Source organism: Nilaparvata lugens, chromosome 5 (assembly GCF_014356525.2).
Source record: "Nilaparvata lugens isolate BPH chromosome 5, ASM1435652v1, whole genome shotgun sequence".
Lineage (NCBI taxonomy): Eukaryota > Metazoa > Arthropoda > Insecta > Hemiptera > Delphacidae > Nilaparvata > Nilaparvata lugens.
Genome location: NC_052508.1, coordinates 60,875,583 through 60,902,334, shown reverse-complemented (window position 1 = coordinate 60,902,334; position 26,752 = coordinate 60,875,583). Strand labels below are relative to the sequence as shown.

General features: G+C 36.1%; 2 protein-coding genes across 4 annotated transcripts; both read right to left on the bottom strand.

The window, feature by feature from the left end:
• Positions 1-1,816: 1,816 nt before the first annotated feature.
• LOC111048775 lies at positions 1,817-15,245 on the bottom strand. Of its 3 annotated transcripts, none has more exons than XM_039428968.1 (6): positions 15,053-15,245; positions 14,237-14,419; positions 12,001-12,176; positions 9,150-9,331; positions 3,691-3,952; positions 1,817-2,006 (listed from the first exon to the last, which is right to left on the bottom strand). In XM_039428968.1, exons 1-6 carry the CDS (start codon positions 15,221-15,223, stop codon positions 1,832-1,834), a joined length of 1,149 nt encoding a protein of 382 aa, XP_039284902.1. In that variant the 5' UTR covers positions 15,224-15,245; the 3' UTR covers positions 1,817-1,831. The 3 variants fall into 3 exon arrangements, with proteins under 3 accessions (XP_039284902.1, XP_039284904.1, XP_039284903.1); XM_039428970.1 differs by having other exon boundaries at positions 9,159-9,331; XM_039428969.1 differs by having other exon boundaries at positions 15,062-15,245.
• LOC120351465 (craniofacial development protein 2-like) lies at positions 7,963-8,748 on the bottom strand. Its single transcript, XM_039428976.1, has one exon. It carries the CDS (start codon positions 8,720-8,722, stop codon positions 7,970-7,972), a length of 753 nt encoding a protein of 250 aa, XP_039284910.1. The 5' UTR covers positions 8,723-8,748; the 3' UTR covers positions 7,963-7,969.
• Positions 15,246-26,752: the final 11,507 nt, after the last annotated feature.

Genomic DNA, 26,752 nt, shown 5'->3' with positions numbered 1-26,752 from the left:
ATTACTATCAGTTTAATGTTTTAAGGCTGTGCAAAGGCTAAAAATATACTTTCTACTCGTGATATTTTTCAAAGTTTTTCGAATTGTATATCATCAAGCTATCAAAATGAAAAAGTTTTCTCAGGTAAACATTTTTTTTCTGATCATTAATTTTGAGATATGAGCGCCTAAAGTTTAAATTTTTGGGATAGAACATTTCAAACTCGGTAAGAGATAAATTCATGAGATTTATAAGATAGATTCTTCATGGTATTGTTCATCTAGTAGAACAAGAATTTTCTGAAAATATAAATTTTCAAGTTAGCTATTCAATTCACTAAAAATACCCAAAAATGACTTTTTCAAAAATCGATATTTTCAGAAAACTTTTGTTTTACGAGATCAACAATACCATGAAGAATCCATCCTCTAAATCTCAAGAATTTATAATTTACCGAATTTGAAATGTTCTGTCCCGAAAATTCAAACTTCAGGCGCTCATATGTCTTAAATAGTAATGATCGGAAAAAATGTTTTCCTGAGAAAACTTTTTCATTTTGATAGCTTGATGATATACAAATCGAAAAACTTTGAAAAATATCACGAGTAGAAAGTTTATTTTCAGCCTTTGCACAGCCTTAAGAAAGCATGAGTCCCGATTTTTTTAGTAGCCTACTACATGCGAATGTCAACTTTAACCTTTGATTATATTTTGACGAGAGTGAAGCCTGATTTGAATAAACAAGTAGTCACTAATAATTAGAATTTTAATTCCAATTATTGGAGGAATCCAATATCTGCTGAAGAAATACTTGTAATTAAAAATTAATTACAAAGTTTAAAAATTTGTGTTCCTTCAATGTTTCCAATTTTTTCGAAATAACTCAATATTATTTGTTACAAATGGTAATTGAGTAGAATATTTCTAATAAATTTATTAATTAAAGCCATCTAAATTCAAAATTTATAGTTTTCATGTTTATTTTGGACTGAAATTTTATAAAAATTTTACATGTGAAATTCTAACCTTATCTTGGACTTTGTCACCTATAAATTTGGAAGAAAAATAGCACAAGGACTACCTTATTATTTTATCTACCTATGTTATTACATAAGTGTCATTTTTATTATAAATAAATAAATAACACTAAGCTAACCATATTTCATAGAATAGCTTTATTTTTTATTTCAAAGTGCAATAGATGAATGTTCTCTTTTGAATAATCAAATAATAGACATTATAGGGGAATTTGGGCAAACATTAAGTTTATTAGTATGTACATTAGTAGGGCACTCGCACTTTGACGCTCCGCTCGTAGACTCTCCAAAAACAAACCAGCTTGTTCCAAAGTTTGACGTGGCGTGGCGCCACTCTCCGCTCCGCTCTGCGAGTAGACGCGGAGTGTGGCGCCACTCTCCGCTCCGCTCTGCGAGTAGACGCTTCCAGTGTGTTTCAGCTCATTACTTAACATGATATTGTTCACGACGCTCCTCAACGCCACGCCACGCTCCGCTCCGCTCCCAGTGTGGTTGTACCCTTATTGAAATGGATTTATTCCAATGTGAATTGTGGCTTCGGAAATTTTGTAAAAACAAAAATTCCCAGTAATCATTTTTCAATAATAATTTTTTTGGAGAGGTTTTAACTTATTTGCACATCATGATTTTTGTGTTACAATTGAAGTTATAATAGAATCGTCAATGATGGAAGAAACAGTATTGTAATTATGATTTTTGTGGGAATGTGATTTTTGAAAAATATTGTAATCAAAACAAAAGAAAATGTATTATCTATCTTTAAAACGTTTTTTTCATTGATTTTATTATTTGAGGAGAGATCTTTAAATATTGATTAAGAAACATCGGTTTTCTTACCTCTAAAATTGATCCACAGTTTCTCGGGAACGTAAGTAGTTACCATGCTAAGGAAAACACTTTGACATATAAATGGAGGAGCAGACAAATCCACAGCCACATTCATCCAGTAAATTTCATCAAAACTTTCTATTTCTTCGTGAGAAAGAAACCTGTAATTAATAAAAAAATTCACCTGTTATAAAACAGTATTGAGGTGCATTTTCGTTTGAGCGTAAATTTCCGCAGTCGACGACGACAAGTATTGTTGACATTCATATTGTCCAAATTTCAAGTGTGCTAAAACAGCTGATCAAATAACTTTTCATTATTTGTCTTTATTATTAAAGAATTAACATTTCTAATAATATCAACATATTGTCATTTAAAAGAATAAGCTCAACCTGCCCCATTTAAACATAATCTTTTAGGTTATGTAAACAAATTGAAATCTACCCAATCTGAGATCCTCTCACTGTCGTGGTCAACGACGGCATTTACGCACAAACGAAAACCCAGCTTAAATTGACATATTCTGTTGTTTTTTTTTAATTCATAGCTTACTTCAGAAGTATCCCACAAAGCCTAAAATTGAGCCTTGAATCAGCCGCAATGCTGTTTCACCGGACAGACAATCTTCGAGGCTATGCCTATGTAATGAGCGATATTGGTTTCTATTATACATTTTCGAGAGTATACATATGAGATTGTTTTTGTTCGTTGTTATGAATGTATTTCTTATTTTCTATATTGAAAACGCTTTTTTCCACAACTGCGCGTAAAAAAGAATTTACATACTCAATTCTCCTCGTAAAACAGCTTATTTCTGAGGAGAATCTATTTTTTCGCTCGCTAACCATCTGCGCATGTGCAGTAGATTTTCTTTACGCTCGCTAATCATTCGCGCATGTGCTGAAGAGTTTCTTTACGCTCGCTAATTAGCTGATGGTAAGCAGCTCGCCAAAAGTAGCTCAGATCTTAACCTAAAAAAACGGTAATAATTGTAGTATTGTACCGGTTCTGTACTATGCAGCCATGATGGATATCAGTGAAGACGAATTATTATTAACTCCGCCGATGTAAGTAATTTAACAGGTTTGGGCAGTTGTAGAAAAAATTTTGTATGTAATTCATGCATTCTTGTCCCTCCAACTCATCCGTGCTCTTCCATAACAACTAAACCATAATTGAAATAATAAAATGGAGGATTCCTTTCATAGATGTGAGGTTCAAGGCTAGGAGCACACCAGTTAGTCAAGACAAGACAAGACATGATCATACACGTTTAGTCACAATACTTCACATAGATGCTTGTGACGCAACTCACACTGATTAGTCATTGCAATAAGACATGTCTTCATAAGCAACTATGTGAAGTATTGTGACTAAACGTTAGTCACCACGTCACCAGTTAGTCAAGACAAGACAAAACATGATCAGGAACAATGCTTCACTTTGTTGCTTATGACGCAAAACACACAGATTATTCATAGCAATAAGACATGTCTTCATAAGCAACTATGTGAAGTATTGTGACACTGAAAGTGTCTGATCATGTCTTGTCTTGTCTTCACTAACTGGTGTGTGCCTAGCCTTAGAGAGATGTCGTAAATAACTGGATATAGCTTTCTGTTATTGTTTCAATAAGATTTGATAGTTTTAATATTCATCTCTATTTTTTTCATCTTTCATTATGTTGTAAAACATTGCAATAACTGTATGATCAGGAAGCAAAGTATTGGGGTTTCCATGTATGCTCCCAAAATGTCATGGTAAAAATAACCAAGAATGCAGAAGCAAACAGAAATGATAAAAGATTAACGTTTATGGACAATATTATCGAATATATCAACTCACCATATGATCAGAAAACTACGCAATTTGTTCCTCGATATACACGTACTGGCACAAATCAACTGTGAGAGCTGAGTCTTCCAAAAAAAGCAGACGTGATACCAGTTGACACCTAGCTTCTTCGCGATTTCTTTCCAATCACGACAATCCAGCTCAATAGACTCAAGGGCAGTGACAACATCTGCCCTTGAGTCATCAATATCTGCTTTCTTCATCAAGAGTTTGACAAGTTTCTTGCATCTATCAAGGCTCCAATTAACGGGAGCTGGAAAACAAGGAAATTGAATAACAAATCTGATGAATACTCGAGTCAAAATAATATACTGAAACACGATACAGAATAAGGAACAGAGAAAATTGTCTCAAATTAAATTAGAATAGTAACAGAACAAGCCCGTGAGGGGTTGCTTGTCCTCCATCGGGCGCCTCCCCAGGTGGCGGATAGGGGAATGCCTCCCAGATATGGGTGGTACCGGTGAAATGAAATAGCCGGGGTGGACCAAAACTAGCAAACCGGCCAACGGCCTCGAAGGCGGATGAGGAGAAATCCCACCGGCAGAGAGGGCAGAAGAGCCTACGGAGTTAACCCGAATTAAATCCAGGGTAGGTTACGCTCTGAAAGCTGCGGTGGAAGCGAGTGCCTAGGAGAAGGCAACTCTATACAAACGACTCTGGTCCTCCAGGTTGGGGGTTGGTCGAGGTGCTAACTACTCCTTACTGTAGAAAGTTTTGTGTTCAGAAAACTCTAATGATGCCTCGGATATGGGACCGGAACAAAGGAAATGGAACAGGAAATGGAAATAAAAAACGAATAATGATGATGGATTGGATTATTGATGAAAGGATGATGGGCACCCGAAAAAGAGGAAGGCCAAGAAGAAGATGGATCAGCGATGTGGTGGAAGATCTCCGTGTGCTAGGTGTGGCGAACTGGCGGCAGGGAGCACAAGAGCGGGATGTATGGAGGCGTCATGTAGAGGAGGCCAAGGTCCACCCAGGACTGAAGAGCCAGATAAAGTAAAGTAACAGAACAAGAGAGCAGTCATAGGAATAAAATTCTGGCTTGTATAAATATTTCAATGCTGAAAGTAAATACACAACTATTGGAAGTGAAAGTGAAGACTATTTTTTTCGGTTTTTGCCATTTATCAACATTTTTTGAGGGATATAGCTGGAGGTTAATCTCCCCCAATCAATTTAATACTAAATGTTGTTTGTAAAAGTAAATTATGAAGAACAAAACATAATCTTTTCTCGATCAATTTTAATGCTTTCCATAAAATATTCGGACATTTTACATTGATAATTGAGCAAGGATTAATAGCCCTTTCCTTGGGGTGGCCACTAACGTTAGGACAAGTGTGTTGAACATGTATGAACACACATGTTCGACATACAGTTTGTGTCATCAGCGAAAGGCTTCAAACATTTTTTTGTAGTTATTCAATCTCAGTTGTTGTACATCCATGAAATCAAGCCGGTAAACAGCTGATTGTAGAACAAATAAACATATGATTCTCATTACAGCATACTATACTGTAATAAAATCATATGATGATATGATTTCTTTACAGTCGAGTATGTTTCCTAGTTCCGAATTAGGAACAGCAAAACTGGTTCAAAAACCGCCTTTTAGCACTTCAGGGGGACGTTTTGTCAACTACAATCCAGAAATTCCTGATTCGAAACTTGTAAACTAGATTATGTTTATAGAATGCATTTAGTAATGTCAGCATAAGCAGGTAATGTTTTCTGTTTCTCAATTATTCTTTTCTAGATTATTATGACAAAAAATAGTGTAAGTTACTTGGACGTGAATGTCTTTTGCAGTGCTCGAATGAAATTCTAGTCTCGGCAAACGCCTCGACTAGAAACATCATTCTCGCCTGCAAAAGGCTCCTTACCGTCCTTGTGGCTTAAGATACTATTTCGTATCATTATAATTTTTGTAATTCTTCAGTGCTTTATTCATTTTTTTTTAAATTCAGTTGCTTCAAGCCAGAATTTTATTCCTGTAACTGCTCTCTTGTTCTGTTATTATTCTAACTGCAATAAGGTGAGCGTGCAACAGAGAGTTAAATTACCCTGAATTATACTACTACTACTCATTGACTCTACGGCCCTTGAAGAGCCTTGGCCTCCTCCACAAGCCTTTTCCATGCATCTCTGTCCTGTGCTCGCTGTCTCCACCTTCTTACGCCCAAGGATTGAAGGTCTGCCTCCACGTCGTCCAACCATCTCTTGCATGGTCGGCCTCGCTTTCTTCGTCCCCCTGGTTGCTGATACAGAGACATACGTGCTGTACGGGTTTCCGGCATACGTTCCACATGGCCCAACCAACGAATACGTGCTCTTCTAATTTCAGTAACAATGCTAGGTTGCCCATACAGATTATAGAGCTCATCATTTTTTCTGAGTCGCCACCTATCAGCCTCCAACACTGGCCCATAAATTCTTCTTAGGATATTTCTCTCCCATCGATTCAACAGCATCTTATCACAACTTGTCAACACCCATGTTTCACAAGCATACATCACCACTGGTCGCAGAACTGTCCTATAAATTTCAATTTTACTTCTCCAGCTTAACAGTCTTGATCTAAGGATTTTCTGTAGGCTGAAGTATGCCCTACTTCCAGCTTTCAATCTCTCTTTGATTTTCATTTTTGTTAGTGATCAGGGATCCAAGATACTTAAAACATTCTACTGTTTTAAGACGATGTCCTTCCAGTGCGAGCTCTTCAGGTATCCTTCTCTGGTCTCTAGTCATCCTCATGTACACAGTCTTACTTCCATTGACTGCCAAACCTGCTTTTTTTGACTCTTCCTCCAATTTTCTAAAACTTTCAATCAGATCCTCCTCCCTTCGGGCTAAGATGTCTACATCATCTGCGTATGCTAGGCACTGTGCCATTCTAGGAAGCAGTGTACCTCCAGCATTCAAACCTATATTTCTGACTGCTCTTTCCAAGACAAGGTTAAACAGAGTGCCTGACAGAGTATCTCCCTGTCTCAGACCCCTCTCAATGCCGAACTCTTGAGAACTTTGACCAGCGATACTAACTTTGCTTTTGGTTCCTGTCAATGTCATGTTCACAAGGCGCACCAACTTATCTGGAATCTCCAGTATGCGGAATGTTTCTAGCATATACATCCTGTCTACACTATCATATGCTTGCTTGTAGTCTATGAATAACTGGTGGACAGGAATATTGAATTCATAGCATTTCTGCAGTATTGTTCTGATAGTGAACATATGATCCGTTGGTGCTCTCCCCTGTCTGAAACCACTCTGATATTCTCCAAGAGCATTTTCAGCATGAGGTGCCAACCTCATTGCTAGCACCTTTGCAAAGACCTTGTAAGCTACATTTAACAGAGCAATACCACGGTAATTAGCACATTCCGACTTGGAGCCTTTTTTATGTATTGTGCAAAGGAGTGCCATTTTCCAGTCATCCGGCATTTTCTCTTCCCTCCACACTTTACAGACCAGGACATGCACCTTTCTCAAAACCAGCTCTCCTCCATGCTTCAACAGTTCAGCTGTAATGTTATCACTGCCTGGTGCTCTATTGTTCTTCAGCTCCTGCATGGCTTCACTGACTTCTTCAAGCCCCGGTTCCCGGTCTGCAATTGTATATGTTGGTCTTCCAAAAATCTGGACCCACCTCTCTCACCGATGCGATTCAACAAATTCTCAAAATATTCTGCCCATCGATCCAGAACCGCAGCTGGGTCCCCAGCCAGATTTCCATGTTTGTCTCTTATCAGTACTGCTCTAGCTTGGAAACCCTTCTTTTCTTCTCTTACCAAGCTGTACATCTCCCTCATTCTTCTGTTTGTGGCTTGTTCCTGTATCTTTTCAATCTTCCTCCTTTCCCAAGCTCGTTTCTTCTCTCTACATATGTTTGCTGCCAGAGTCCTGGCTCTTACAAACGCCTCTCTGGTATTCCTGGTCCCTCTTTGCAGTGCTCTCTGCCTTGCTTCATTTCTCATGCTTATTGCTTCTCTGCATTCTTGGTCAAACCATTCTTCCCTCCGAACAGGTCGCATGTTGCCTAATGTTTCCTCTGCTGCTCTTGTCAAAGCCCCTTTCAATATTTCCCAATCACGCTCCACATCATTGACTCCCTCCGTCTCTCCAGGTGCTAATAGATGCTTTACTTTCTCTTCATATTGCACAGCAATTTCCCTTGTCTTCAATTTATCTGTGTCAAATTTTGTCACTCTTGGGTTTTTTATTGAATGCAGTCGTGATATTCTCAGCCTGCATGTTGCCATCACCAGGTAGTGGTCAGAGTGATATTCTCTGCCCCTCTAAAGGCTCTAACATCCATTATATCTGAAGCATGCCGTCTATCTATGAGAACATAGTCAATCTGGTTCTGTGTATGACCATCAGGTGACTTCCATGTTGCCTTATGTATATTTTTATGAGGGAAGCAGGTGCTTGCAATAGTCATTCTGTTGCTGATTGCAAAGTCGATAAGTCGTGTACCATTATCATTTGACTCCTCATGTAAACTCTCCTTGCCTATTGCTGGTCTATAGCATTCTTCCCTTCCTACCTTGGAATTCATGTCACCCAGAATAATTTTCACATCATGAGCAGGGGCCTCATGGTATAGTTGCTCAAGCCTATCATAGAAAGTATCCTTAGCATCCTCATCACTTTCCTCCGTTGGAGCATGAGCGGAGATCAGTGTGATTGTGAAGAATCTACCTCTTATCCTTATTGAGCACAATCTCTCATCAATATCCTTGAAGTCTACAAGCTGTCCTAGTAAGTTATTGTGCACCACAAATGCAGTTCCAAAGGTGTTAGTATTATTTCCACTGCATAGTATGGTGTAGACCTTGGTCTTCAAAATGTGGGATCCTCTCCATCTTACCTCCTGAAGTGCAGCCACATCCACCCTGTACTTTTTTAATTGATCTGTCAGGCCATTCAGAGCACCAGGTCTGAACAATGTACGCACATTCCAAGATGCTAGTTTCCAATCCATTCCCATTTTCGTTTTTCTGCGAGCCATATTTAATCCGGTATTTCCGATCCATGTTCCGAGGCTTGTGTAGGTTTTCGTAACTTCAGATTTTTTACAAGAATGGGTTGTTGGCCCATCGCTCAACCCCCAACCTGGAGGACCAGGGTCGTTTTTCTGGAGTTGCCCTCTCCTAGGCACTTGCTTTCACAGCAGCTTACAGAGTGTAACCTACCCTGGATTTGATTCGGGTTTACTCCCTAGGCTCTTCCGCCCTCTCCGCCGTTGGGATTTCTCCTCATCCGCCTTCGAGGCCGTTGATCCACCCCGAGTTTTGGTCCACCCCGGCTATTTCACTGGTACCTCCTATATCTGGGAGGCATTCCCCTATCCGCCACCTGGGGAGGCACCCGATGGAAGATTAGCAACCCCTCACGGGACCCTGAATTATATTCAAAGAGAAATACCATCAACCCACCTGCCATACCTGAAGGACCACCCACTACGCCATCTTTAGTGAGTAACTTGTAGCGTCGTATCAGAGGCACTTTCTTCCTTCCCAGCAGTTCAAATAAAACTTTCAATTTCTTGTGCTTCTGGAAGTAGGGATGTTGTGAGTATTTTACAGCTCGAATTATCTGATCTTCCACGTAAGTGAAGCTGAAAAACAAACACAGAAGATAAAAGTCAATATTCTCTATTTTGGAGAAGATTATTTCTATTAGTGAGGTCTACATTATAATGGTAGTGTTTGATTAGCATTTATATTGCTATCCTTGCCTATCATTCAACAAAGCGGATAGCGCTATCTCTTTTTCGCTTTGCACTGTTGCCAGATCGTATTTCAAAAATGTAGGATTAATAATTAATTCACAAAATATTTCATCTTATTTATGAAATTATTGCAAAATATAATTTCTTGCTTAATAAAATATAATTGATTATTTTAAATGGACCGTTAATATTACATCAATAAACCTGTATCAGCTACCGTCTACAGAAGGCATTAACAAGACAGAGGATCGGCAACGTTTTTCTCCTATCTTTCTCCACTGCCATTATAACGTGGACCTCACTATAGTAGTGAATATTTATTTTTAATTTGACATTAAACACATTTAAATTCAAAATTCTGGTTCATGTAAATAATTTTAGGCTGGTAATTTTATGTAAGGAAAGGCCTAAACTCATTTTGGACTTTGTAATTCTATCCAAATTCGAGAGAGAAGTAGCCAAGTTTGAACTATTAGGTGAGCAACATTTCACAACATTGAGAATGAAAACTCAATCCCCTACTAACTTGTGTAATTAAATATTGCTATGGTTTGCTGTGATAGAAAAATACAATGGAAATGAGTCATGCAGCCTTGATCTTGGAATAAATTAATAAATAAACTCGTTTAATGTACCCTGCATGGCAGTACGCTACCTTATAGTGAGATTCAAAACCTGTCAGCATTTCTAATAAATTCAATGAATGTTTCCTATTCATCTAATTCTGACAGTTTGAAGTGAATATCACTGTAGTAGCAATCTATTTATTTATTTACTGTACAAAATACTACAATCATAATATAATTATGACATTGAAGGAAAAAATAAAAAAATAGCATGTACTATTTCTGTCCAAAAATTTGGATAAAAAATTAATGTTGTCAAAAGTTTGAGATCATAAATTAATATCACACACTGCTTCGTCACTTGATTTTTGAGCCAGGAATAATGATTTTAAGATTTTGAATTTTGAAGGTTGACATAATACTTTAAATAAATAATACTTCAACAAATTCCCAATACAAAGACCCCATGTAGAAATGAGACCTGTTGTGTATTACGAGTATAAAAAACAACTCAGCGATACTAAGAACAAGAAAAAATGTATATAACAGTATGTTACACCTATTTACTCTTGAAATTTAGCGGAGATACTGTAAATAAACAACCCAGACACAAGTTTTTTGTATATAATGTGTATTTGGACAGTAAAATTTTGTGATTTTTATAAAAGTGTATACATAACCTAATTTGGACTATTTTTATCAAAATTATGGAGATAAACAGTTTTGTGTTTATCTTGTTGATTCTCGCCCAATTTGATGTTGTGATTGTGGAATGAAATAAATAAAGATGTGCTAAGCTGAAACTATAAATCTATAATGCGAATCTAAAAAACACAGTAGGCAAGTGAGCAATATTTTCGCTGGATTTGCGTGACATCCGTCTTTGAATAAATGCTAGATGCTTTCAAATATGAAATACTATAAAGTTTCATGTGGAATAATAGTTGAGGTGATATGATGATTATTAGCTAAGGAGTGATCGCTTTAATGCGAGACGTTTAAATTAGGAATTTGCTGAGTTGATCGAAGTGTCTATGGCCACAAACAACAATAATTGAACAAATAAAAGTTCACGGACAAGCCATACAAGTACAAATACGGAGTTACAGCTAAATCGAGATACATGCACAATATTATTATTCCGCAATTCGAACATTAACATCATAAAGGAATGAAATACTAAAAAATGTCAGTTTATGAGAGAGCACGATTTCACAACAATAATTAATTGTCAACACTAAATAAATTTTTAATCATCTGTAAAGATCTGCAACACCGTACCGTAAACATTCTCGCTCACTTTTTTCTCAACAAAGTTGAATCCATAATTTGTGAAGCTCTTCGAACTGTTGAAGAACCGTATGTGTAGTGTTTGGAAACTGTTCGCCGAAGAAACAGACAATCAGAACCATAATTTCGAAGTAAGGGCCGGTTTCCGAGCTCGGGATTAAGTCAAGTTCTAGACTTCAAACAGCTGGAGTCAGAAAATTGGCTTTCCAAAATGGGGCATAGTCGCAGTAAATAGTTGCAGCAGAATATATATTTATTTTCTCATTCATATCATTGGAAACGTTTTTCCTTGACGAAATGAAGCATTACTTAACAGTTCAAAATGGCTGAAACTTTACACTTTTTTCTCTTTCATTTATTTTGTGTTCAATTTTCTAGTTTTTCGAAATTTAATTTAAACGTGACTTTGACTATGACTGCGACTACGCCCCGTCTCGAAAAGCAAATTTTCTGACTCCAGCTGTATAAAGTCTAGAACTTAGCTAAATCCCAAGCTCTAAACTCGGAAACCGGCCCTAAACGTCAATCAGCTGTTAGAAAGAGAAAAACATATCCACGAAAATAGAGTAGCGTATTTTTTAATGCTAACGGATCGGCATGAGTGAAACCTTGACAATTGGAAATTTTTTGAGAAAAAATATAATTAAATTTGTAAACTAAAGTTTAATGGAATGAAGATCAATGTATTTGTATACTAACCGCCCAACAGATTCTTCCGCATATATTTCGTAGAACCTGTCGTAGATACTTCGCAAGGTACGTTGGGGCAGACCTTGTCCCAAGTACTGAACAAATTTATGTTTTTCTTCATTTCTGAAAATATCTGGTTTAAGATATCCGGGTAGAAAATATTTTGGATCATCAAATCCGTACTCCTGGAAATACAATTAATTTCAAGTTCTTCAATTAATTTACACAGTGATTTTTGTACACTAACTTAATTCATTCTAATAGTTTTATCTTATCTGGCATCAGGGTCTTTTGCGAGTTAAAAATAGTTGTAGCATTCTGCAAAGGAAGTATATTCTCTTACATACAGTAAATATTTTTTGCAGAATAAATATGTTATTGGAAATGTTTTATAACATAAATGAAATTTGGGGAAACGTATCTCACTTTGCATGTTTCTATTGATAGATTCAGTAAGTTTCCGAATTTAGTAAATTAAATGCTGGGTTGCATCAACAAGGATAAACTCGTAGTGTATGACCACACTGGATGCGTATTAGTGCAAGTGCACGCGTGGTCATGCAAGACAAAGCGTGTAGATAAGAAACAAAATCTGGAAAGAGCACCTACACTGAACGCGTGCATTTGCTGGACTTGGTTGCGTTCAGTGTGAGCAGCTACAGACAAGTCACAACGTGTTTCAATGGCTCTTTCCAGATTTTGTTATTCGGCTCATTCAAGATCTGATTTGATACACGCATCGAATGTGATCATACCCTAAACTTCATCAGGGGAGTATGCAACTAAACCAGGATTAAGCATCTTGCGATTCGCATGACGTCGATGGGAGCGAATTTTCAACCCTCGATTAAATCAAGTAAATTTTTAACCCTTGGTTGAATTGAAATCGACGCCGTCATAGGAATCACAAAGGTGTGCACAAAGGTGAACCTCTCACTGAGTTGACATGAAACCTGGTTCTGTAATTCAAATTAGAATTATTCTCACTTTTGAACAAATATAGTGGTATTCCCGTGTTATCGGATGAGCACGTTAAACTGTCGGTCCCGGCTGAAGTATGACAGTCGTAAGGCCCATTGACGGCTCAAATTATATATTCAGGCGGTGGGACCTTCCCGCAAGGGACTCCCCACCAACAAAAGCGATACGAATTTACTTTTTTATAGTGGTATTGACAACATCTATGTCTTATTCTCTTAATTATGGAGAAATATCACAACATCTCAAACCATACAATCAAATTATTCTCACTTTTGAAAAAATATAGTGGTATTGACATCATCAATTATTCTTTTAATAATGGAGAAATACCATAATATCTCAAACCATACAAGCTAATATTATTCTCACTGATTTTTTGCTCAAATAAGCATAAATGTGTGTTATAATATTGAAATTCATCTAATATTGATGACAGTCTTCAACTTACAGTGAGTAGATCAAGTGATGGTTGTGTATTATTAATTCAACTAAAGTTTTTATTTATTTATAATTTTACAAAGGCGACTTTCTAGAAGTATTTTAAGCCTAGGTGATGTTGGGATGAATAATAATACAATGAAGGTAGAGTTATAAATGAATAAAAATTATAGGTTATGCTATCCAATAACTCAGTTACCAGAGAGTTGAATATTCATCCAAAAATTGTACTCACTATAACCTTAGTGTCCGGTTTCCCATTAGGGAACTTTGGACTATATACGGCGAGGTGGAACTACCCTTGGGTCTCCCCACCATTCAAAGCCATACTCTAATAATAATAATAATCCAAAAATTAATACTTTCAAGAGCTGGAAAAATAATAGTTAAATTTCTATAGTTGAATCAATAGAAACAATATAAGAACTTGTAGTCACCTTTATTAAAAACTTTATTTCAACTTGAAAATGACCTATGGCATAGCCACCTCTAATACAAGGCCGCGGCCTACGATATTGCAACATCGCAGTGTAGGCCTAGAATCTAATACATGATTGTAGGCCTTACACTGCGACGTTGCAACATTGTAGGCCGCGGCCTTGTATTAGAGGTGGCTATGCCTATGGTCGAAACTATTCGTTAAAATATTTCTAAGTTTTTATTACACGTGTTTTTATTAATTTGAGCAAAAGTAGCCAATACAAGTAAAGTGATTTTAATTCAATAGTTATCAGAGTTGAATATTCATCGAATAAATAATATTTTTAAGAATAATGAGATTGTAGAGTATCCCACGAGTAGGATGTACATATTAGTTGACACTTACTTTTTTGAAAGATTCCCAGTTGCCTTTCAAGCACTGATCCTCTTCATCTGTGAAACAAGTCAACTTCAAACTTTGTCCATGAACTGACATCTCATCTTGTAATTCAGAAGATTTGTTGAAACGTAGTGAATGGTGAGAGATTGGCACTTCCCAATCAACACAAACATACAGATCTTTAATTTTCTGAAAAAGAAGAATGTTTCTACATTTAGGAAAAAATTGAATGTACAACTTATGAAATGAAGAAACGTAAAGAGAACACAATTTGTGGAACGAATAACAATTTTTTACGCCAAAATTCCTCCATTTATTCACGAGTGAGAGTGGCTGAAGGTATTCTTCTATGAACCTGAATATAAGTTACTACGATTCAAGAACACAAGTTATAATTGCAGTTACACGCCAGTTGCTCAAGAGATGATTTGTTTTTTATCTACGTTAAATCGGAAAAAATAATGTAGAAGAGTTTTGACCTGTGCAGTGCGAATAACTGGAAATTATTGTTTTGTTATTTATTCCATAAACAATATAATTTTTACAAAACTCCTCATAGTACAGAGTTGCAATAGTACGTTGAGCAATAGAGTTGAGTAGCACGAAGGGAAATAAATCTGTCACTATATCAAATAAATATAATATTTGATAAAGGAAATGAACCAACAAGTGGGTTGAGGGGGAAGGGAACCAATAGAACAAGAGGGTTTCTTTCCTACTAAGAAATGAAATGAGAAACTTATTTCCAATCGAGCTCATTTTTCATTCGAGTTTCCATGACTTTCACCAGTTTTATCAATAGGAATATAGTATTTTACTAACTCTGATCACCTCACAGTCCTTTTTCAATAGATTATCATGCAAATCCAGTACATGATCGATATCGATAATTTTGTTCAATTCGTCTACATCAATATTTGATTTAGACAAAGATGTCCGATCAAAAGAATTGTCAGAAAATTGATGTTCAGTTTCAGAAGCGGAGCTGGACATGTTTGCGAAATTTTACAAATACCTGAAACAGAAAATAAAATAAGACTTGAGATTATAATTTTTACCTGAATGAATATAGAATTTTTACAATTATACATTTATTGATTACAGATATAGAACAAACAATAGAATGGAAGGACATTTTTCTGTATATTGAAATACTCTCAACAATAAATTTTCCATTTTTTGACCGAATTTCACTTATGATGCATGATTTTGAACCGCCTTGACGAGCTGAAAAGAATAAAGTGTAGTACGAATGATGAGATCCGAGCATTGTGGAAAAAGTTATGAGTGTTTGAAATTTTGATCCTTGAGGTGTCCTTATGCGCGCCTGTCCTCTAGGAAATACTGAAATGAAGTGCACATAACGGATGATTCTCATAGAACATAATCTCATGAACTTATATCATTTTTCAATCTGAAATAAAGGCAAGGGCAAATTTTTCTGTCCGATTAACAGATTTGGCGGAAATAGCTGAAAACTGGGAAATGAACCGAAAATACGAGGTTTTTGGGCCACTCTGTATCTAGCACAGGGAAATTTTGCATGAAATTGGTTCTGGACTTCTATGTATCCAAATAATATATTTAAAAAAATCATAACTACAATATGAATTGCAAGCACACCCCCTTTTTTATGTCTATATTGACTGGACTAACGTAATAATCAGATATCTGGATTGACTGTGTCTGTAGTGGACCTAACTAATTGTTCCTTATTGTATGGGTTGACATACAAGTTGGGTCTAAATAAACACTTAGCTGTTCCATTTATGATACTTATTCCTTGGCTATTCAACCCATTGAGGGTCTTGGCCTCCCGCAGTATGCCTCTCCATTCGTCTCGATTTTGTTCTTTTCTTCTCCATCCTCTGCCTTAAATCAATTTTGACGTCATCAAACCAGCTTATTCTTGGCCTTCCCCACAATATTCTTCCAATATTCAAACAATTCCTTCGCAGTTTTTGAATCATCCATACGTTCCACATGCCCCAACCAGCTTAGAAGCCTCACTTTTATTTCAGCTACAATATCTTGATTGTTGGTGCTGTACCTCCACTCTCCATCACTACAGATAGGTCCATACATTTTTCCGAGTATCTTTCTCTCCCAAACACTGAGTAAGTTTCCGTCCCTCCAAGTCAGTACCCAGGTTTCTGCACTGTACATTACCACTGGTCTTATGACAGTGTTGTAGACTTGTACTTTCAAGATGTTTGAAATAAATCGGCAATTCAGTAATTAATTATATTCAGTTCATGACCGGCAGTCGCCAGAAAGACTTGGTCAAAGTTTAAAACAATTAAAAAAACACAAGTAACTTTGGATGGCTGCAGATAGCTTGTTTCATGTGGCTCTGTACACTACCTCCGTAAACAAAGCCTTAGTGCATTCGAGTGACGTCAGCACAGGTAAGGCTCCTACACCAATAAAAATTCGTTGATTTCAGCTAATCTATATCAGGTGTAGGAGCCCTATCTGTGCTGACGTCACACGAATGCACTACGGCTTTCTTCACGGAGGTAGTCCTCTGTAGAAGGACTGCCACTCCAAAATGTGGTATGAGAAATTGAGGAACTTTTCCGTACATAATGGCATCTATTCCCAGCTGAGAGTTTTGCTTTAATATTCACTTCGTTTTTGTGTGTCATTACAGCTTCCAGATATTTAAATTCTTCAATTTCTTCAGAGCCACTGTCTCCAACCATAAACTGCCTCCCATTCCCTTGGACATTTCTTCTACGATTGTGCTTATGTTTGTCTTGGTTGATCAGTTGGAAAAATCCTTGCTGTATGGCTCTTTTATTCCTGGCTATCAAAACTACATCCTCCACGTATGCCTGTAGAGACATATCCATGATAGTTCCATTAGCGGAAGAACTGTGTGACATAAGTCCTTTTTTTCTGAAAACAGGTTTGATCTGCTATTCAAAATATTCATTCTTGCATGATTTCTGTCTTCAAGAGCAAGGATTTCTCATCCGTCCTTGTGTTTCTGGTTACGCTTTTCCTGAATCGAATGGTTTCCTGGGTAGACTTGACAATATTTTCTTCAATTCCTCTCCAAGTTTCTCTTTTCCCCTTTTTTGCTGAGGGTGATGCCCACATGAGCTCTAGACTTGTGCGTCCTAGGTTTGAGCTCTTGGCTTCCACTGATGCATTCTTGTTCCATATGATAACATGTTACTTCATCTCTTACTAGAGTTCAAGCCTCTCAGCCTCTCAGGCTAGAATTATGACGAAGAACGTCGTCAGAGAATTGCCGTTTAGGACTATCTGAGAATATTTCTGTCGTCCGGCATCAGACGTCTCCGGATGACATCGGCCGATGCGATTGGAGTCTTTCACACTTACTAATAGCGACACGATTTCTGTAATCTTAGCATTAGAAGCTAAGAAGCTCTTAGAACAAAAGCCAGTTAAATTTTAACCGTGATTGATTTCACGAGAACCAATCAGAGAAGACATTTTTGATAAGACGGCTTCTCTGATTGGTGCTCGTGGAATTAATCACGATTAAAATTTAACCGGTTTTTGGCAACCGGCACTGAGGATCCTGGATTCGGTGGGCTACTTGGACCAATTGCGACTTGCGACCCATCTTCATCACACTGAAAATACTAACTGTGGACAACTAGCTCTCCCTGTTGCAAGCGAGAGGAAATTTTCACGCATTCACCAGAAGAGGAAGAGTGAAAATAGACATACCATTCTACAGGCAGTGTAAAAAGGGTTGTTTTCCGGTAGGCTATTAGCCCTGAGAATGTAGATACATCATGCCTGATTGAGTGAAGAGCCTTGATGACCACTCTACTCTGTGGAGGTAAACAGGCCAACAGAAACACCAGTTCCCAGTGCCCTACTCCAGTATCAGTGCCCTACCAGAAATAGACAGACCACAGGTAGCTGCTGGCAGACTCTTTCAGCAACCCAGAGATGGGACCGTAGTAATGGAGGACTGGGACCCAGTAACACCAGAAGATATTATTCAAATGGTGAGTCACTTCAGAAATAAAAAGACTCAAGATATCTATGGTATGTCAGTGGACCTGTCGAAATCTATTATTGATGTCATTGCCCACCCTCTTAGTGTGGTGTTGAATGCATGCCTTAGAAAAGGATAATACCCCCATAGCCCTAACAGTGCCTATCTTCAAGAAGGGTGACCCTACAGCCCTGAAAAGCTACAGGCCAATTTCTATTATTCCCGCACTGGCCAAGATCTTTGAAGCCTTTATGAATATCCAACTAGTGGACCACTTTGAGAGCAATAACCTATTTTCAAGTGTGCAGCATGGTTTTAGGCGCGGTAAATCAACAGTCACAGCTGTTTCCAAGCTGGTGGGTGACATCCTTGATTCTTTTGAAGAGGGGGACTCAGTAGCACTGGCTCTGGGAGACCTAAGGCGTTTGAGTGTGTCCCGCATAATATTCCGCTGGATAAACTTGCAGCTTATGGAGTTGTGGGTCGGGTCCTTGCCCCCCTGGGATCCTACCTAACAGACAGTAGGCAGATCCTTTCGCTGGAGGGAGCTAACTCAAGTCCTCTACATGTTAATCAAGGGGTGCCACAAGGATCAGTGATTGGACCCCTCCTTTTTCTGATTATGGCCAATGACCTTGGTTTGCTGGGAGGCATCCTACTGTTTGCTGACGACACCACAATCTTTGCCAGATGGAGAACACCAGTGTTGGCACAGAGGGCGGCTGCATATATTTTTGGACTTGCCAAACAGTGGTTCACCAATAATAAGCTGAGTCTAAATGAAGACAAAACACAAGAGACTACCTGTAGCCTTAGTACAAACCAACTCATCAATCGCACTGAGATCAAGTTACTAGGATATACGCTGGATTTAAGACTCACCTGGAGTAGCCACATCAACAAGCTTTGCCTGAAGCTATCCAGGGTAATATTTCTACTCAGGCGTCTAAAGCCTCTTATTTCTAGGAAGCATCTTATTGAAGTCTACTTTGCCTTGTTCCACAGCCATATTATTTATGGCCTGCAGATGTGGGGACATGCGCCCGGATGTAATGATGTGGTTCTTCAACAGAAAAAGGTATTGAGAATTTTAGACTCAGCAGGATACCTTGATCACTGTCGGCCGATCTTCATCAGACTGGGTATCTATACGGTGTTCAACTAGTACATTCTGCTCTCCTTGCTACACATAAAAAGTCATTTATCACTCAATGACAAGGAGAGCCGATAAGCATTCGTATAATACCAGAGGGAAAGCTAAAATTAATGTACCCTTCTGCAGATTGAAGAAGAAAAGAGACTGTTTCCCTTAACTGGCTCAGAGGATCTTCAACGCGCTGCCAGACATGGTGAGGGATCTGGATGACAGAAGTTTTGGTGTAAGGATTAGAGCCTGGCTGCGTGGGATGCCATTCTACTCTGTGGCTGAATACTTTGAGGCCAACAAGTCTTTAATTTAATTTAAGTGATTCGATTCAAAATCCGACCGACCATCTCGATCTGTTAGTTTAGCTTTAAAAACTTTAATGTTTGTGGCAAGTTTATGTAAAAATATTTTATAATCAACGACGACCAAATTAGGTCTGAATATAAAGAGACGCCGTCCATACAGGAAGCTGGTCATTGACGAAGGAATGAAGTATGAAGTACCATCTGAACCTCAAGCAACAAATGTGATACTTTCACAGACATGGCCATCTTGATGAAAATTGTAAAATCATATATTTTTAAATGTTTGACGAAGTTGAAAAACGTGAATAAGTGTCTACTCTGACGTAACCCATACGTCAATCCCTACGACAAAGATCAAGTCAAATCCACTAATGACACATTCAATCCAGAACTCTGGTTATGACAATGGAAGGAAGTATTAAGTAAGTGAGCTTTACAGTAGGTTTTTCTCTATATATAAGACCTCCAGTAAGCCTGAATGACACTTCCAAGTTTACTTATAGAATTATCTCACTATTGTACTTTTTATTACATACAACAAAAATTTGATGTAGGCATCATCCGCAAAAAAACTCCAGGTTAGGTCTTTAAATGGAGATAATATTGGCTAGCCTAAACTAATTTTTTATTTGCCTACTGAAAGCCATTTCTACTGTGAATACGGTACTGAATAATAATTATTTTTAGATGTGTAAAACTTAGGTTACTACAACATTTTATAAATATATTAATGAATACCGGTAATGACCACTGGCTAATTTGTGTAATTTTGTCATCAGAATAATATACTAATCGTTCATACTAAAACCAATAACTATAAAGCAATGATTTACTCACTTGAATAAATAAATCAACTCTTATTTCGTTATGATTAAAAAAAAAAGAAAAACACCAGAACTGGTGTTAAATACGAGTCGCCTAAAAGAAACGCGAATTTCACTAGCTAGCAGACTTTGGTAGCGGAAACAGTGATAAGACAGAGCTACCAACTAAACCTGGTAACCGCTACTGTAGTAGCGGATGGATAGCGGTTCTTGTTAGCTGTTACCTTTTTATCACTTCCTATTCCTACTTAACCGCGAATTTTTAATTTCAATTACGAGTTTCATACATTGCGAATTATATTAATTTACTAGGAATAAATTTGTTTGATGGATGAATTACGAGATTAAAATTTTGATAAAATATGCTGTTACGACCATGCTGAAATGAACAAAAAATATGATTTGACTGACAAAATTGATCTTTTGATAATTATTGAGATTTAGTTTTTCAAATGCCAGGTTCGATTATTATTTTTCATCAAGCTACAAAACTTAGCCTACTTCATCGAATAAAATTGAATGATGGTGGCTAATTCCTAGATAAATAATATCCTTCCTTATTTATCCAGCATATTGTTGAATTGAAAATTAGAAAAATCTAAGCAAGTCTAAGCAGCTTATCACCAAATAAAATTGAATGATGGTGGCTAACTCCTAGATAAATAATATCCTTCCTTATTTATCCAGAATATTGTTGAATTGAAAATTAGAAAGATCTAAGCAAGTAGATAAATAACATTAAATTTTAAAAATAATAATTGCAATATGGAAACAAAGTTACCGTATATATTCACTTCTCCTTATATGGCCATCAAAATTGATAGAATGAATGAAAATTCTTAAGTAATTTATTGAAATGTTTGATTATAATATTGATTAATTTTTCAATTACAGTAGCTTAATTAATTGAAAATGGCAAAGAAAAATAGTCGATTCATGTCCTGGTAAATTGATGAAACTTTTTGAAAGCTATATAGGTAACTTACTTGCAATGAGAATTTTTATTTCATTCAGTTTTCAGTAATATTATGAGGATTTTTTTCATTAATATTACTGCCAAGCAGGGCTAGATTCAAACCGGTGCACAACAGAGCGGAACACTATTAGTACCTACCTAGGTATATATTCAGCAGTTTAATTTTGTCCCAATTAATACATTTAAGAGAATTTAAATCCTATTCTAATCCTGTATATGTTATGTTTGCTGTCTTTCAACTAAAACTGAAACATGAAAATGAATCGTGATCATGATATAAAATACTATTGACCTAATGCTGATGATTTTTATTTAAACCTGACACAGGAAAAATTTCGTTTGAATAGTAATCAAAATTGATACAAATTGGCCAATTATTTTATTAGATAAAGAAAAAAATTTCCCGGGGGAAGACTACAGTATACTCCCTTCCACATGGGAGGCATTCCATACCCTCCCGGAGCATAGCTCCGGTACTTTCTTGTGTCAAGTATCAAATAATTAACTATGCTTTTTTAGATTTCTATTTGAAAAAAATATTATGCACATAATTATAAAGCCTACCTGTAAGGGCCTACAATATAGAATGCAGTTATTATATAAGATATTATATCTTATCGCTCAAAACGATGAAAGATTCACGGCTGCTACCGTACTCCTTTAAACCAGTGACCGCACTTGAACTGGCTCTGCTTAATAATCGAACCCCACCTTGGAATAATATTATATCATATCCATCAAAAATATTGATAATTATATTATATCCTTTCCATGTCCACATCATCATTTCACATACTGTACCCGCTCTTTCAAGGAACACGTTCAGTAAAAAACTTCCACAAAAAATTGGAAAAACAGACTATCATGAAAATTTTTAATTCTTAATAACGTATAAATCATTTGCGCTCTTTATTTATTGTTTAAAAAATTATATTTTAGTTTTTTATATTGACATCTTCTTTACTTATTGAATAAAATCTCAATGCCCATTGCAACTTCAAATTCAAAATAATTAATCACAGTTATATCTATGCAATATGCAAGTGTAAATAAGACAAAAAACTCACGTCCCTTAAAATAAGTGCCGTCTCTGGTGGATGTGCTGCCACATTTCCACTTGTTCGTCAAGTAAATTTAAGGGCTCATTTCGGAGCTCGGGATTTAGCTAAGTTCTAGACTTTAAACAGCTGGAGCCAGAAAATTGGCTTTCCGAAAAAGGGCGTATTCGTAGTTTTTATGGTAATCTTCATTTTCTCATTTCTATAATTATTGGAGACGTTTATTGCCTTGACGAAATGATACATTTCTAAATAATTCAAAATAGATAGCTGAAACTTTACACTATTTTCTCTTTATTTTATTTTGTGTTAAATTTTATAGTTTTTCAAAATTTAATTTAAACGTGGACTACGACGACGCCCCGTTTCGGAAAGCCAATTTTCTGACTCCAGTTGTTTAAATTCTAGAACTTAGCTACATCCCAAGCTCAGAATCTGGCCCTAATATTTTATATTTTCAAATCACTCCAATAATTATTCCAGTCCGTTCATTCCATTCAGCTGTATGTATGAGTGAATTAACGAAGTTGATAAATTGTGAACCATTAAAAAAATATGATTCCATCTCTTGGCAGGATATAATTAGCAACGTCCCGGTATAATTAGCGAAAATTCCAATATAAAATGAACAATTGAATGCTTCATAGAAATAAATCTATACTACTTTTCAATAAAATTTATTTGAAAATATTTTAAATCATATCTTTCATTTAGATTAAGAGCATATTATTTGTGAAATAAAAAAGTATCTGAGTGGCAGGGAATTCCTGTCAAAAAATAAAAAAATCTCTGGAAGTTCTTCCAGAAACTTGTAACTCAACCTAATCACACACGATTATTGGATTCTTTTCCATTATCTACCTTACTCTATCAATGCTATCAAACAATGAATGCGTTAATAATGGAGCGTAACACCTCAGCTACACATTATTGCAATCTGCTCCCTCCCAATACAAGAGCATTCTTAACACTATTTTTTCGCATGTATTAATGAAACAATAAAATTTTGTTCATGATATTTAGAAAGCTGGTTCGAATAAAGGAATGAAGCAAGATAAATTGAAAAAACTATTATAACAATTATGATGACGAATCCGGTAAATAACCTGTAGGTGGTTGGTTGGCACGTGGTTGATGGTGAGCAAGACGGATGATTGGCAATTAAAAAAAAAAATAGCTTGTAAGAGTTTGCTAGATTACAAGTGATCAAAGGATAAAGAAAATTTCAAGTCGGGTATGTTTTTAATAATTTATTATTATAAATCTCATGCTGTGGTGCAGCCCGGGCCCTGCTCTAGTAATTTTTGAAAACTATTTTTCATCCTATATAGCACATTCCTTAACGTTCTTTAAAAATCAGTAATTGATTTGGAAGTTTAACTTTTAGTAATATAATTTTCAACTTGAGAACTGTATTTCAAAGCAGATAGAATTTATTAATTGACACGTTAGTGAATGCTGTCTACATTAATATTTCAATTGCCGATCTGCGGTAGTCCATCGTTGCAGTACTGGCCACAGTAACACGTTTACTATTGGAGACAAATATAATTCAACAGCGGAAAAATGAAACAAATCAACGAGTTTTCAACCCAATTAATATATTCAAGGAATTCAAACAATATCTTACAATACCTAATAATTAAAACTTGCATATATTATAAAAGTTTTAGATGAATATTCAATTGTAGGAGCTATCTAAATTCATATGAAAGTAAAATTAAAACTTTTCTAGTACGTACTGAACAAGGATTTTTTAAAATCATTAGCAATATGAATGAAGAGATATAATCATCTTTTGAACAGCAGTTATTTAAAATCTTCGAATTACAAAATTAAGGCCAAGTTCCTCATAGTCTAAGGATGAATCCCTATAATTATTTTCGACCCTAGGGATCAATAATAATTTTCTCTGATAACGAAAACAGCACTACATAGGGGCACTTTTTACATAAATTTTACAGTGATTTTCTAATAATTTATAGACGTGAATTAATTGTGTGAAATATAAATTTCCTAAAGAAATTAGCATCAAAAGGACTTTCAAGACTTTCCCCCAATAAAACTTTGTAGGCATAAAAACAAATTAAAGGGCCACAATTGACGGCATCTTCTCTAGGTTGGAGTGTATGTGGTGGAGAGAATGGGGGAGCCCAGTGAGAAATGTTTTCATTTAAAATCTGCTTACTACTCAATACTTTCATCCAAAGTTCCAAGAGACGCCTTTGTACATCGTTAATACTTGTGTTGTATGGATCAAAAAAAAAAAGAATTCTCTTCTCAAATACTTTTACTATAATAAGAATCCAATGTGAACCAATACAGCAAGGAATTAAAATATTACTGTAGCTCTTATAGTTCAATTTGGGGAACCTCTCAACACACATTTCAATGTTAATTTGAGAATCGGATGCAACTTTTAATTGTTCTGCAACTATCTGAGAATATAAACTACTTACCAAGAAACTATTACTATTATTTTTCACTTGAATGTATATGAACATATCAATAACTGAATCAAATAACCATCCTTTAACGAATGGGTCAATCTCTTTTAATGTTTTCTCTTCATCTACTGAAATATTTAAATCAATGGATTTCATTTCCAGTGGAGTAACATAAAAATTATCTACACTAAGGGGTTTTTGGGCTTTCTCAAAATTTGAAATAGGTTCAGTAAAGCTAGTATTCCCAGGTGCGGTTGGTGTCAGAGTCACCGACTGGACGCGATTAATGCTACTCTTATTTCCTACATCCATGAGTCATCTTCTGAAATAACTCCTAACCATTTTTTCTTCAAATCTAAATGTTCAAGAATGTCTGTTTTTTTCAATTCCAGACTTCTCTTTCTACTTTTTTTTTGAGTGTTTTTTGAGTTTTTTGAGTGTATTTTAGGATCTAGGAATTTTTTGATAAGAGGACATAGATATTTCAAAGATACGCCCAAAAACGCAATTTCCAGCGTTTTCTCACCTTTTTTCATAATCGATATAGAATATCCAAATTTAGGTTTAACTGAAGTGGAAAGAAATTGTATAAGGACTTTGGAATAAGTGTAATGATCCATATAGAAGTGTTTTCTGCTTTTTATCAGCTATGCCGAGACAAAATTGACTGAAAACGTTCAAATCAGGTACAGAGGTCCATCTCATATATTCTTTGCTTTGAAGTGAACAACAGGACTAGATACATAATTGAAATCAACCGGATATTGAATCAATCTATTTTGACCTTTGATCGAAGGAAGCACAAGCCAAATGGAAAATGCAGAATGCTGAGGAAACGCAGAAGAATGCTGGAAAACTCATGAAAAACGCTGAAACCCGACTTTTTTGGGTCGTATCATTGGTATTAGTTCAAAACCCTTGTTGACCGAGCGAAGTGAGGTCTAAGATTCAAGTCGACGGTCAACTAAATCACTTCGCTCGGTCAACTAAATCTTGTGTAAGCATGATCTGATCGAATATATAGTTGGTGTATCATTGTGAATGTGCATATGGTTTGGGACGTTGTTCAGTTATAATGTTACCTCTATTGATAAAATTTTTGTTCATTATTTTTTATCATATTCTTTAATTTTTATAAGATTTGAAATTTTGATTCTCAATTTGTTTTATGTTTACTTTTTCCATAAGTATTTCTCAGTTTAAACTCAACAATACAAGTTCAAATAGGTATAGATTAGACTCATTAAAACATACAATTCCTTGCACAAGAATTGCTTATCTAAATGTTCAAGGATTGAGAGGTAAATTAAATGTTCTCAATGACTTTGTAATTAATGAAGATATTGCTCTTATAGGTAGGTATAAGTGAACATTGGTTCACTTATAGGTTCATTGGTTCCCTCAAGCCAAGAGGGATTCTGTTGCATCAATAATTGAATCCTCTAATAACAAATGTAAGAAAGCGTGGCAAATTATCAAAACTTTATCCTTCAACAGGAATGTTGTAAACTTATCTACTCCTGAACCAAACAAACTTAATAATTATTTCATTCAGTCAGCAGATGATGTGCACGAGAAGATAGACAAGCCATCAATTACAGCCAGTGCATTGCTCAATGATAATGTAAATAAAGTGCAAAATAGCTTATTATTTTTTCATGAGGTGAGTCAAGAGATGATTTTTAAAATGGTTCATAATCTTAAAGTTTCGAAGAGTGAAGATTTCTATGGTCTATCAAGCTGTCTTCTCAAAACTATTGCTCACTCTGTAGTGCCAGTACTG